At 49.2% G+C, this 14,427-nt stretch overlaps 1 protein-coding gene across 2 annotated transcripts in view; it reads left to right on the top strand.

Moving 5' to 3' along the window:
- The window catches only part of EIF2AK2 (eukaryotic translation initiation factor 2 alpha kinase 2), a 79,563-nt gene that overhangs the window by 23,264 nt on the left and 41,872 nt on the right, over positions 1-14,427 (top strand). For both annotated transcript variants that reach the window (XM_072140809.1, XM_072140808.1), the window contains one exon: positions 5,955-6,090. In XM_072140809.1, coding sequence (XP_071996910.1) covers positions 5,955-6,090 — 136 coding nt within the window. The remainder of the gene's footprint in view (positions 1-5,954; positions 6,091-14,427) is intronic.

A 14,427-nucleotide genomic window follows, 5' to 3' on the forward strand; every position in this document is an offset into this window, starting at 1 on the left:
CAGGATGGGAGGACAGAAGCAGTGCCGTATCACCGAGCGCCCGCCCACCTGCCCGCTCGCCCACCTGCGCGGCCGACCGTCCGCCCACCTGCGCGGCCGACCGCCCACAGACAATGGCGACCGGCCACACAGCCACGACCAGCGTGTCAGCGAACATGACAACGCGTGTCAGTGCTGACACGCGTGTCATAGGTTCGACATCACTGGACTAGCCCCTGCCCGCGCTGCTCGCATCATTCACTGTCTGGATTCCGCTAGGGAGAGAGCTGCTGCTGGTCAGGGAAAGCGTTAGGGTGTTCTATTACAATAGTGTTAGGCAGGAGTGATTCTACAAGAACCCAACAGCCCTTCTTAGGGCTACAATAACGTTATATATTTACTTTTTTTTGTTTGCTTGTTGCTGGGCTTGCTGCCATTAGTAGTGCAGCTAGTACCATATTGTGAGGAATTTGCAGGGAGACTTGCGACTGTTGTGTTTAGCTCTTAGTGACACACATATCCACCTCAAACACCGAAGTGGGACAATTTATTAGGGGTTTGATTTGAATTAGGCACAGTCTTCTGATTTATTTTTTTTAACGTTTATTTCTTTTTATAACTCAAAGTCATCAGGCACAGCACAAAATCCAGTTGTGTGCTGTCAGTGTAGGTTAGAAACTAGCCATAGCAATAGGATAGCATCGTTTTGTTTAAAAAAAAAAAAATTAAAAACACAAAAAACAAAAAATTTTAAGTTTACACTTTAATTTTGAAAATGTTTAACCCGAGGGCTAGGGGTAGAAGACGAGGGTGTGGACATGGGCATCTAACTACTGCAGGGGTCAGAGGCCGTGGTCCTGGGCGGGGTGAGACACCACCTGCTGGGAGCAGGGGAACGCCGCAGAGCTACACTCCCTAGGTTCATCATGTCTCAAGTTACTGGGACTCGTGGTAGAGCACTGTTGAGGCCAGAACAGTGCGAACAGGTGATGCCGTGGATTGCGGACAATGCTTCTAGCCATTTGTCCACCAGTCAGTCTTCCACGCAGTCCACCCATGTCACCGAAATCGGCACTCCTCCAGCTCCTCCACCTCAGCCTCCTTCCCCCCAGTCTGCCCCCTCCCAGCAAAATTTGGCATTTGAACCGGCATACTGTGAGGAACTGTTTTCTGGACCCTTCCCACAGTCAAAAACCACTTGTCCGGTTGCTGCTGAGCTATTTTCCGATGCCCAGGTTTTCCACCGGTCGCAGTCTGTGGGTGATGATGACATTATTGACGTAGTGGAAGAAGTGTGTAAAGAGGTGTCGGACGATGAGGAGACACGGTTGTCAGACAGTGGTGAAGTTGTTGTCAGGGCAGGAAGTCCGAGGGGGGAGCAGACTGAGGGATCGGAGGATGATGAGGTGACAGACCCAAGCTGGGTTGATAGGCCGGGTGAACACAGTGCTTCTGAGACGGAGGTGAGTCCTATAGCAGAACAGGTTGGAAGAGGCAGTGGTGGGGCCAGATGGAGAGGCAGGGCCAGAGCTGGTGCATCAGTGCCAAATGTTTCACGTAGTCAAGCTTCCGTGGCGAGGGCTAGATTTTCAGAAGTCTGGAGGTTCTTTAAAGAAACACCGGATGACCGACGGACTGTGGTGTGCAACCTGTGCCAAACCAGGATCAGCAGGGATTCCACCACTACCAGCTTAACTACCACCAGTATGCGCAGGCATATGAATGCTAAACACCCCACTCAATGGCACCAAGCCCGTTCACCTCCGGCCGGGCACACCACTGCTCCTTCCCCTGTGTCATCTGCTAGTCAGCCCCCTGCCCAGGACCCCGGCCCAAACACCTCCCGTGCGAAAACCCCATCTTCGCCTCCACGATCCTCCACAGCATCCACCAGCGTTCAGCTCTCCATACCCCAGACGCTGGAGCGCAAAAGGAGCTATAGTGCAACCCACCCACACGCCCAAGCCCTCAATGTCCACATCTCCAAACTGCTTAGCCTGGAGATGCTGCCCTATAGGCTGGTAGAGACCGAGGCCTTTCGAAACCTCATGGCTGCGGCCGCCCCTCGGTATTCGGTCCCCAGCCGCAACTACTTTTCCCGATGTGCCATCCCAGCCCCGCACAAGCTAGTGTCAGACAACATCATCCGTGCCCTGACCAACGCCGTTTCTGACAAGGTCCACCTGACCACGGACACGTGGACGAGTGCTGCCGGGCAGGGCCACTATATATCGCTGGCGGCACATTGGGTTAACTTGGCCGAGGATTGCAGGGCCTACCTCGGTCCAGGTCTCAAAGGCCTACTGTGCCTTGGAATTCAACATTAACCATGTTATCCAGAGTTTACCAGCAGCGCAGAGCGATTGTAGACTGCCAGATGTCAACTTCCACCAGAACTGGTAGTCAGGTCAGTCAGCTTCCTCAAGTCTACAATGAGGAGTGGACGTGGATGTCTGATATCTGTCAGGTGCTGAGTAACTTTGAGGAGTCAACACAGATGGTCAGTGGCGATGCCGCCATCATCAGCCTCACCATCCCGCTGCTTGGCCTGTTGAAAAACTCTCTGGTCAGCATGAAGTCGGAAGCTTTGCGCTCGTCACAAGAGACGGGGGAAGATGATTCCCTTGTTGATAGCCAAAGCACCCTTAGGTCTGTTTCTCAGCGCATATCGGAGGAGGGGGAGAATGTTGGCGAGACAGAAGAGGGAACCATTGTTCAGTCCTTCACTGTTCAGCGTGTATGGGCAGAAGAAGAGGAGTTGGAGGAGGAGGAATTAGACAGTCAGGCCAGTGAGGGGAGTGAATTCTTGCGTGTTGGGACTCTGGCGCATATGGCAGATTTCATGCTAGGCTGCCTATCCCGTGACCCTCGCGTTCAAAGAATTTATTCCAGCACCGATTACTGGGTATTCACTCTCCTGGACCCACGGTACAAGCCAAATCTTTCCACTCTCATCCCTAGAGAGGAAAGGAGTGTGAGAATGCATGAATACCAGCAGGCCCTGGTGCACAAGCTGAAACAGTATTTCCCTTCTGACAGCGCTAGCGGCAGAGGGCATACTTGTGCGGGACAAGTAGTGAGGGAGAGTAGGCGAGCAGGCAGCTTGTCCAGCACTGGCAGGGGTACGCTTTACAATGCCTTTGCCAGTTTTATGTCACCCCAGCAAGACACTGTCACCTGTCCCCAGTCTCGGCAGAGTAGGGCTGATCTTTACAGAAAGATGGTGAGGGAGTACGTAGCTGACCATACCATCGTCCTAAATGATCACACAGCTCCCTACAACTACTGGGTTTCAAAGCTGGACATGTGGCACGAACTGGCACTGTACACCTTGGAGGTTCTTGCCTGCCCTGCCGCTAGCGTGTTGTCCGAGCGGGTTTTCAGTGCAGCTGGTGGCATCATCACCGATAAGCGTACACGCCTGTCGACTGACAGCGCTGACAGGCTGACGCTTATCAAGATGAATAAAGCCTGGATTTCTCAGAATTTCCATTCTCCACCAGGTGAAAGAAGCTCAACCTGAATAATGTATGCACTCCTCCTCCTCATTGTCCTCCTTCTCCTCCTCTTTGTACACTAAAGCAGAGGAAACTGGCTATTTTTTGCCAGGGCCAACTGGCTATAGCTATAGTACTCTATGTATTTAATTTTTCTGGAGGGCCACCTACCCGGTCCTCTGTTTTAAACAATTTTTGGGAGTGCCACATACAGGCACTCAATCTATTTAATTTTTCTGGAGGACCACCTACCTGCTCCTCTGGTTTGAAAAATTTTTTGGACTGCCACATACAGGCACTCAATTAATTTAATTTTTCTGGAGGACCACCTACCTGCTCCTCTGGTTTGAAAACTTTTTTGGACTGCCACATACAGGCACTATCCAAATTAAATTGTCTCCATAGCAGCCTCCACACGTCGTCTTTTTAGCTGCCTTCACACGTTGTCTCCATTGCTACCTCCACACGTCATCACCATAGCTGCCTCCAAAAGTCGTCCATATAGCTGCCTCCATACATGGTCCCCTTATCAAACGAGCTGTGTCAGGCAGAATTTTGGGTTGTTTTCATGGCTTCCACATCAAACTTGTTAACTTTGTCGCCACCCTGCTGTGTAATCCACAAAATATACTGGCAAACTTTTATCATTTACCGATATTATTTCAGCGCTTCTTGCGCATCTGTTTACATTCCCCTCACCCGCCATAACCCAAACTTATAAGTACACTACTACACTTGATCTTATACAAAAGGTTCGTAGAAGTGCTGTTTGGGGAGTAGCCGAGAGACAGGGGCTTGGATTGGCGAAAGCTCGCCTGGCAGCGGAGCGCCAGCTCCATCCCAAGATCCAACTAACATAGTTTTAACTGCAGCACCTTTAATCTACTACTAGTTCACTGCCTCCATTCATGGTCCCCTTATCAAATGAGCTGTGTCAGGCAGAATTTTCAGGTGTTTCACATACATAGTAGAACTCGGCCCATCTGTCGCCGCCATGCTGGAGACCTAAAGTTGCAATCATAGCAGCGCAATATGGATGCCCCATACTGTCGCTCTTAATCATGGAACCATTTCCAAAAAAACTATTAAAAATAGAACCACTATGCTATTCCATTATTCCTAGGTGAAATATTCAAACGACCCGGCCTGCTTTGAAAATTATAATTTTTTCAAAGTAAACGCTTCTGGCCCCCAGGCCCATTTTGGGTGGGGAGGAGCCGAGAGACAGGGGCTTGGACAGGCGAAAGCTCGCCTGGCAGCGGACCGCCAGCTCCATCCCAAGATTAGGCAGCCTCAGAGGCATCCATGCATGCTGCCCCTGCTGTTTCCTGTCCATTTTGCCTCCACAGCGTCCACCAATGTCTCCATGCGCAACTTTCAACTCTCTATACCCCAGACACTGGAGCACGAGAGGATATGCAGCACATCATCCCCTTATCAAACGAGCTGTGTCAGGCAGAATTTTCAGGTGTTTCACCAGATACATAGTGGAACTCAGCCCATCTGTCGCCGCCATGCTGGAGACCTGAAGTTGCAATCATAGCAGCGCAATATGGATGCCCCATACTGTCGCTCTTAATCATGGAAGTCGTCTCCATGGCTGCCTCCACATGTCGTCCCCTTATCAAAAGAGCTGTGTCAGGCTCATTTTTCGGGTGTTTCACCAGATACGTTATGGAACTTGGTCACTATGTCGCCACCATGCTGTGTTATCGACGAAATATACCGTCAACCTTTTGTTCACATAGGAAATCATTTCAGCGCTTCTTGCTCACCTCCTTTGGTGAAACCTGAGTCCATTTAGGGTATGTCACCATGACACTCTCTAGCCTGCCACTGCTGCCTCTGCATGCCGTCCCCTATAGTGTCAGGGTCAATTATTGGATGTTTTAGATGCTATCTAGCCTCATTCGGTCACTCTGTCATGGCCATGCTGTTGCCCATAATTTTGGCATAATGGTGCGATTAAGCAGCCTCGGAGGCATCCATGCATGCTGCCCCTGCTGTTTCCTGTCCATTTCCGTGGTGCTCCATCCTTTTCTGTGGTTCCCAGGTGTTTGGCCCAGCTTCCCTGTGCACAGCCTTGGTCCCCTTGAAAAATGCTCGAGTCTCCCATTGATTTTAATGGGGCTCGTTATTCGAGACGAGCACTCGAGCATCGGGAAAAGTTCGTCTCGAATAACGAGCACCTGAGCATTTTAGTGCTCGCTCATCTCTAATGATTACTCATGCTTCAACTGATCTTGCTCAGGTAGGTAGCTATGTATGTTTTCATTGCAATTGCAGAGAAACATTGCAAACAAGCAATCCAACTTCTGATTCACAGATTGCTAGTTAGTAAATGTTTGCATTTCCATGAATAACATTTCCTTCAATATCTGGATGAGGCTTTTACATGATGTAAAGTCTGCAAATAATAGATAAACTGGAGAAATAACAACTTTGATATTTTTGATTAATCTACATGTTTATATGCAGGTTTTCTTGCACAGTGAAGATTGGACTTCGAAGCTTTCCAGAAAGTAGTCTGCAAAGTAAAAAGAAACTGGCAAGAAAGGAGGCTGCTTTTCTTGCACTCAAAGTACTCAAGCAAGAGTTTCCACATGATATCCCGGTATGATGACTTCTTTATACAGTTGAAACCAAAAGTTTAGATACTCTATATAAAAAGAGACATATTCATGTTTTTCTCTAACATACAATCAAAATAAAACTTTCCCTTTTAGGTCAATAAAGATTACCAAAATTATTTATGTATGCTAAATGACAGAATAATGAGAGAGAGAGAGAAAGAGAAAACATTTTAAGACATTTTATTACTTCTTGCAAAGGTCAAAATATACTGTTGCCTTAAACTTTATGACTTGGGTCCAACATTAGATATCCTTTCAAGAGAGAGAGAGAGAGTGATTTTTATAAGGCATTTTTATTAATTTCTGCACGTGCATAGAGGTAGATTTCAGATGGCAGGTTTCTTTCAAACAATTTGGGGGAGTCCATGTGAAGATGTCATGTGTTTTGAAGATTCTGATTTTTTGGCAACATCTGAATTAATTAGAGACACACCTGTGGATGTATTTAAAGGCACACAAATCTTTTTTGTGTAATATCACATAAAATTCTAAAGAAATAAGCCAAAATATCAGGAGAATTAAGGACATGCACAAGGCTGGTTCCTCCTTGGGTGCAATTTCCAGAAACCTGAGGATGCCTCTTTCATCTGTACAAAGAATTAAACACAAGTACAAACAAGATGGTAATATCCAGCCATCGTACTGCTCAGGAAAGAGACAGGTTCTATGTCCCATGGATGAATATGCTTTGGCTGTCCGAAATGTGTCTCAACTCAAGGAAAAAGCTCTTACTCTAAAGCAGTGGTTCTCAACCATTGTAATACTGTGACCCCGCAATACAGTTCCTCATGTTGCAGTGACCCCAAACCATGTGATTCTCTGCAAAAATGCAATAAAATCGTGGCCTTTGATGGCTTCAGGTGACCCCTGTGTTTTGGTCGTTCGACCCCCGCTGGGGTCGCGACCCACAGGTTGAGAACCGCTAAAGAAACAGAAAAGCCAGAATAATGTTTGCAAATCCACACAGGAACAAAAATCTTAATTTTTGGAGACATGTCCTTTCGTCTGATGAAACTAAAATTAAAATGTTTGGAGGAAAAAGGGAGAAGCTTTCAAGGCTGACAACAACATCCCAACTGTGAAACACAGGGGGCAGCATCATATTTTGGGATTGTTTTCTTTGATGCAGGAGGGACTATTGCACTCCACAAAACAGATGGCATCACGAGGAATACAATTATGTGTCAATTAGAGATGAGCGAGCACTAAAATGCTCGGGTACTCGTTATTCGAGACGAACTTTTCCCGATGCTCGAGTGCTCGTCTCGAATAACGAGCCCCATTGAAGTCAATGGGAGACTCGAGCATTTTTCAAGGGGACCAAGGATCTGCACAGGGAAGCTTGGCCAAGCACCTGGGAACCTCAGAAAAGGATGGAAACACCACGGAAATGGACAGGAAACAGCAGGGGCAGCATGCATGGATGCCTCTGAGGCTGCTTAATCGCACCATTATGCCAAAAGTAAAGGCAACAGCATGGCAATGACAGAGGGACCTAATGAGGCTAGATAGCATCTAAAACATCCAATAATTGACCCTGACACTATAGGGGACTATGCAGAGGCAGCGGCAGCAGCGGCAGGCTAGAGAGTGTCTTGGCAACATACCCCAAATGGACTCAGGCTTAAAACCAATGGGTGGCAGAGAGGAACCAAAGGAGGTGAGCAAGAAGTGCTCAAATAATATCGGTAAATGATAAAAGTTTGCCAGTATATTTTGTGGATTACACAGCAGGGTGGCGACAAAGTTAACAAGTTTGATGTGGAAGCCATGAAAACAACCCAAAATTCTGCCTGACACAGCTCGTTTGATAAGGGGACCATGTATGGAGGCAGCTATATGGACGACTTTTGGAGGCAGCTATGGCGATGACGTGTGGAGGTAGCAATGGAGGCAACGTGTGAAGGCAGCTAAAAAGACGACGTGTGGAGGCTGCTATGGAGACAATTTAATTTGGATAGTGCCTGTATGTGGCAGTCCAAAAAAGTTTTCAAAGCAGAGGAGCAGGTAGCTGGTCCTCCAAAAAGATTAAATTAATTGAGTGCCTGTATGTGGCAGTCCAAAAAAGTTTTCAAACCAGAGGAGCAGGTAGCTGGTGCTCCAGAAAAATTACATAGATTGAGTGCCTGTATGTGGCACTCCCAAAAATTGTTTAAAACAGAGGACAGGGTAGTTGGCCCTCCAGAAAAATTAAATACATAGAGTACTATAGCCAGAGCCAGTTGGCCCTGGCAAAAAAAAGCCAGTTTCCTCTGCTTTAGTGTACAAAGAGGAGGAGAAGGAGGACAATGAGGAGGAGGAGTGCATACATTATTCAGGTTCAGCTTCTTTCACCTGGTGGAGAATGGAAATGCGGAGAAATCCAGGCTTTATTCATCTTGATAAGCGTCAGCCTGTCAGCGCTGTCAGTCGACAGGCGTGTACGCTTATCGGTGATGATGCCACCAGCTGCACTGAAAACCCGCTCGGACAACACGCTAGCGGCAGGGCAGGCAAGAACCTCCAAGGCGTACAGCTCCAGTTCGTGCCACATGTCCAGCTTTGAAACCCAGTAGTTGTAGGGAGCTGTGTGATCATTTAGGACGATGATATGGTCAGCTACGTACTCCCTCACTATCTTTCTGTAAAGATCAGCCCTACTCTGCCGAGACTGGGGACAGGTGACAGTGTCTTGCTGGGGTGACATAAAACTGGCAAAGGCCTTGTAAAGCGTACCCCTGCCAGTGCTGGACAAGCTGCCTGGTCGCCTACTCTCCCTCGCTACTTGTCCCGCAGAAGTACGCCCTCTGCCGCTAGCGCTGTCAGAAGGGAAATACTTAGAGATGAGCGAGCACTAAAATGCTCGGGTACTCGTTATTCGAGACGAACTTTTCCCGATGCTCGAGTGCTCGTCTCGAATAACGAACCCCATTGAAGTCAATGGGAGACTCGAGCATTTTTCAAGGGGACCAAGGCTCTGCACAGGGAAGCTTGGCCAAACACCTGGGAACCTCAGAAAAGGATGGAAACACCACGGAAATGGACAGGAAACAGCAGGGGCAGCATGCATGGATGCCTCTGAGGCTGCTTAATCGCACCATTATGCCAAAATTATGGGCAACAGCATGGCCATGACAGAGTGACAGAATGAAGCTAGATAGCATCTAAAACATGCAATAATTGACCCTGACACTATAGGGGACGGCATGCAGAGGCAGCGGCAGCAGGCTAGAGAGTGGCATGGCGACATACCCTAAATGGACTCAGGCTTCAAACCAATGGGTGGCAGAGAGGAACCAAAGGAGGTGAGCAAGAAGCGCTCAAATAATATCGGTACATGATAAAAGTTTGCCAGTATATTTTGTGGATTACACAGCAGGGTGGCGACAAAGTTAACATGGAAGCCATGAAAACAACCCAAAATTCTGCCTGACACAGCTCGTTTGATAAGGGGACCATGTATGGAGGCAGTGAACTAGTAGTAGATTAAAGGTTCTGCAGTTAAAACTATGTTAGTTGGATCTTGGCATAGAGTTGGCGCTCCGCTGCCAGGCGAGCTTTCGCCAATCCAAGCCCCTGTCTCTAGGCTACTCCCCAAACAGCACTTCTAAGAACCTTTTGTATAAGATCAAGTGTAGTAGCGTTCTTATAAGTTTAGGATATGGCGGGTGAGGGGAATGTAAACAGATGCGCAAGAAGCGCTGAAATAATATTGGTAAATGATAAAAGTTTATTAGTATATTTTGTGGATAACACAGCTGGGTGGCGACAAAGTTAACAACTTTGATGTGGAATCCATGAAAACAACCCAAATTTCTGCCTGACACACCTCGTTTGATAAAGGGACGATGTATGGAGGCAGCTATATGGACGACTTTTGGAGGTAGCAATGGAGACAACGTGTGGAGGCTGCTATGGAGACAATTTAATTTGGATAGTGCCTGTATGTGGCAGTCCCAAAAAGTTTTCAAACCAGAGGAGCAGGTAGGTGGCCCTCCAGAAAAATTGAATAGATTGAGTGCCTGTATGTGGCAGTCCCAAAAAGTTTTCAAACCAGAGGAGCAGGTAGGTGGCCCTCCAGAAAAATAGAATAGATTGAGTGCCTGTATGTGGCAGTCCCAAAAAGTTTTCAAACCAGAGGAGCAGGTAGGTGGCCCTCCAGAAAAATGGAATCGATTGAGTGCCTGTATGTGGCAGTCCCAAAAAGTTTTCAAACCAGAGGAGCAGGTAGGTGGCCCTCCAGAAAAATAGAATAGATTGAGTGCCTGTATGTGGCACTCCCAAAAATTGTTTAAAACAGAGGAACGGGTCGGTGGCCCTCCAGAAAAATTGAATAGATTGAGTGCCTGTATGTGGCACTCCCAAAAATTGTTTAAAACAGAGGACCGGGTCGGTGGCCCTCCAGAAAAATTAAATGCATAAAGTACTATAGCAAGAGCCAGTGGGCCCTGTCAAAAAATAGCCAGTTTCCTCTGCTTTACTGTACAAAGAGGAGGAGAAGGAGGAAAATGAGGATGAGGAGGAGTGGATCAATTATTCAGGTTGAGCTTCCTTCACCTGGTGGAGATTGGAAATTATGAGAAATCCAGGCTTTATTCATCTTAATAAGCGTCAGCCTGTCAGCGCTGTCAGTCGACAGGCGTGTACGCTTATCGGTGATGATGCCACCAGCTGCACTGAAAACCCGCCCGGACAAGACGCTAGCGGCAGGGCAGGCAAGAACCTCCAAGGCGTACAGCGCCAGTTCGTGCCACATGTCCAGCTTTGAAACCCAGTAGTTGTAGGGAGCTGTGTGATCATTTAGGACGATGGTATGGTCAGCTACGTACTCCCTCACCATCTTTCTGTAAAGATCAGCCCTACTCTGCCGTGACTGGGGACAGGTGACAGTGTCTTGCTGGGGTGACATAAAGCTGGCAAAAGCCTTGTAAAGCGTACCCTTGCCAGTGCTGGACAAGCTGCCTGCTCGCCTACTCTCCCTCGCTACTTGTCCCGCAGAACTACGCACTCTGCCGCTAGCGCTGTCAGAAGGGAAATACTGTTTCAGCTTGTGCACCAGGGCCTGCTGGTATTCATGCATTCTCACACTCCTTTCCTCTGCAGGGATGAGAGTGGAAAGATTTTGCTTGTACCGTGGGTCCAGGAGAGTGAACACCCAGTAATCGGTGCTGGAATAAATTCTTTGAACGCGAGGGTCACGGGATAGGCAGCCTAGCATGAAATCTGCCATATGCGCCAGAGTACCAACGCGTAAGAATTCACTCCCCTCACTGGCCTGACTGTCCATTTCCTCCTCCTCCAACTCCTCCAACTCCTCTTCTTCTGCCCATACACGCTGAACAGTAAAGGACTCAACAATGGTCCCCTCTTGTGTCTCGCCAACATTCTCCTCCTCTTCCTCCACATCCTCCTCCACCTCCACCTCCTCCGATATGCGCTGAGAAACAGACCTAAGGGTGCTTTGGCTATCAACAAGGGAATATTCTTCCCCCGTCTCTTGTGACGAGCGCAAAGCTTCCGACTTCATGCTGATCAGAGAGTTTTTCAACAGGCCAAGCAGCGGGATGGTGAGGCTGATGATGGCGGCATCGCCACTGACCATCTGTGTTGACTCCTCAAAGTTACTCAGCACCTGACAGATATCAGACATCCACGTCCACTCCTCATTGTAGACTTGAGGAAGCTGACTGACCTGACTACCAGTTCTGGTGGAAGTTGACATCTGGCAGTCTACAATGGCTCGGCGCTGCTGGTAAACTCTGGATAACATGGTCAGTGTTGAATTCCACCTCGTGGGCACGTCGCACAACAGTCGGTGAGCGGGCAGTTGGAGGCGGCGCTGCGCTGCCCTGAGAGTGGCAGCATCTGTGCTGGACTTCCTGAAATGCGCACAGATGCGGCGCACCTTCGTGAGCAAATCTGACAGATTGGGGTATGTCTTGAGGAAACGCTGAACTATCAGATTTAACACATGGGCCAGGCATGGCACATGTGTCAGTCTGCCGAGTTGCAGAGCCGCCACCAGGTTACGGCCGTTGCCACACACAACCATGCCTGGCTTCAGGTTCAGCGGTGCCAGCCACAGATCAGTCTGCGCCGTGATGCCCTGTAATAGCTCTTGGGCGGTGTGCCTTTTATCGCCTAGGCTCAGCAGTTTGAGCACCGCCTGCTGTCGCTTAGCAACGGCACTGCTGCTGTGCCTAGAGCTACCGACTGATGGCGCCGTGCCCACGGATGGTAGTTCGGAGGAGGAGGTGGAGGAGGGGTGGGAGGAGGAGGAGGCATAGTAGGCCTGAAACACCTGGACCGAGGTAGGCCCCGCAATCCTCGGCGTCGGCAGTATATGACCAGCCCCAGGGTCAGACTCGGTCCCAGCCTCCACCAAGTTAACCCAATGTGCCGTCAGCGATATATAGTGGCCCTGCCCGGCAGCACTCGTCCACGTGTCCGTGGTCAGGTGGACCTTGTCAGAAACGGCGTTGGTCAGGGCACGGGTGATGTTGTCTGACACGTGCAGGTGCAGGGCTGGGACGGCACATCGGGAAAAGTAGTGGCGGCTGGGGACCGAATACCGAGGGGCGGCCGCCGCCATGAGGTTGCGAAAGGCCTCGGTCTCTACTAGCCTATAGGGCAGCATCTCCAGGCTAAGCAATCTGGAGATGTGCACATTAAGGGCTTGGGCGTGCGGGTGGGTTGCACTATATTTGCGTTTCCGCTCCAGCGTCTGGGGTATGGAGAGCTGAACGCTGGTGGATGCTGTGGAGGATCGTGGAGGCGACGATGGGGTTTTTGTGGCAGGGTCCTGGCCAGGGGGCTGACTATCAGCTGACACAGGGGAAGGAGCAGTGGTGTGCACGGCCGGAGGTGAACGGGCTTGTTGCCACTGAGTGGGGTGTTTAGCATTCATATGCCTGCGCATACTGGTGGTAGTTAAGCTAGTAGTGGTGGAACCCCTGCTGAGCCTGGTTTGGCAAATGTTGCACACCACAGTCCGTCGGTCATCCGGTGTTTCCTTAAAGAACCTCCAGACTTCTGAAGATCTAGCCCTCGCCGCAAGAGCCCTCGCCACGGGAGCTTCACTAGTTGACACATTTGGCGCTGATGCACCAGCTCTGGCCCTGCCTCTCCGTCTGGCCCCACCACTGCCTCTTCCAACCTGTTCTGGTCGAGGACTCTCCTCCGTCTCAGAAGCACTGTGTTCACCCGGCCTCTCAACCCAGCTTGGGTCTGTCACCTCATCATCCTCCGATCCCTCAGTCTGCTCCCCCCTCGGACTTCCTGCCCTGACAACAACTTCCCCACTGTCTGACAACCGTGTCTCCTCATCGTCGGACACCTCTTTACACACTTCCACTACGTCAAGAAGGTCATCATCACCCACAGACTGTGACTGGTGGAAAACCTGGGCATCGGAAAATTGCTCAGCAGCAACCGGACAAGTGGTTTGTGACTGTGGGAAGGGTCCAGAAAACAGTTCCTCAGAGTATGCCGGTTCAAATGCCAAATTTTCCTGGGAGGGGGCAGACTGGGGGGGAGGAGGCTGAGGTGCAGGAGCTGGAGGAGTGGCGATTTCGGTGACATGGGTGGACTGCGTGGAAGACTGACTGGTGGACAAATTGCTCGAAGCATTGTCAGCAATCCACGACATCACCTGTTCGCACTGTTCTGGCCTCAACAGTGCTCTACCACGAGTCCCAGTAACTTCAGACATGAACCTAGGGAGTGTAGCTCTGCGGCGTTCCCCTGCTCCCTCATAAGCAGGTGGTGTCTCACCCCGGCCAGGACCACGGCCTCTGACCCCTGCAGTAGTTGGACGCCCACGTCCCCGCCCTCGTCCTCTACCCCTAGCCCTCGGGTTAAACATTTTTAAAATGAGAGTTATAGCTTTAATTTTTTTTTTACTTTTTTTTGTGTTTTTTTTTTTTTTTTTTGTGTTTTTGAGTTTTTAAAACCAAACAATGCTATCCTATTGCTATGGCTATTTTCTAGCCAAGTATGAAAGCACACTACTATGCCAGATGAGATGACACCGAGTTATTAAACAAAATAAACGTAAAATAAAAAAGGACAAATGGCAGACTGTGCCTAATTGAAATCCAACCCCTACTAAATTTTCCCACTTCGGTCTTTGCAATGGATATGTGCGTCACTAAGCGCAAAACACAGCGGTCGCAAGTCTCACTACAAATTGCTGACAATTGGCTAGTAGATGCACTGCAGCAAGTACAGCCACCAGCAGATCAACCAGAAATCAAATATATAACGCTACTGTAGGCGTAAGCCGTTTGGATTCTCCTATGGCTATTTTCTAGCCAAGTATGAAAGCACACTACTATGCC

Source organism: Engystomops pustulosus, chromosome 3 (genome assembly GCF_040894005.1).
Source record: "Engystomops pustulosus chromosome 3, aEngPut4.maternal, whole genome shotgun sequence".
In the NCBI taxonomy this organism is placed as follows: Eukaryota; Metazoa; Chordata; class Amphibia; order Anura; family Leptodactylidae; genus Engystomops; species Engystomops pustulosus.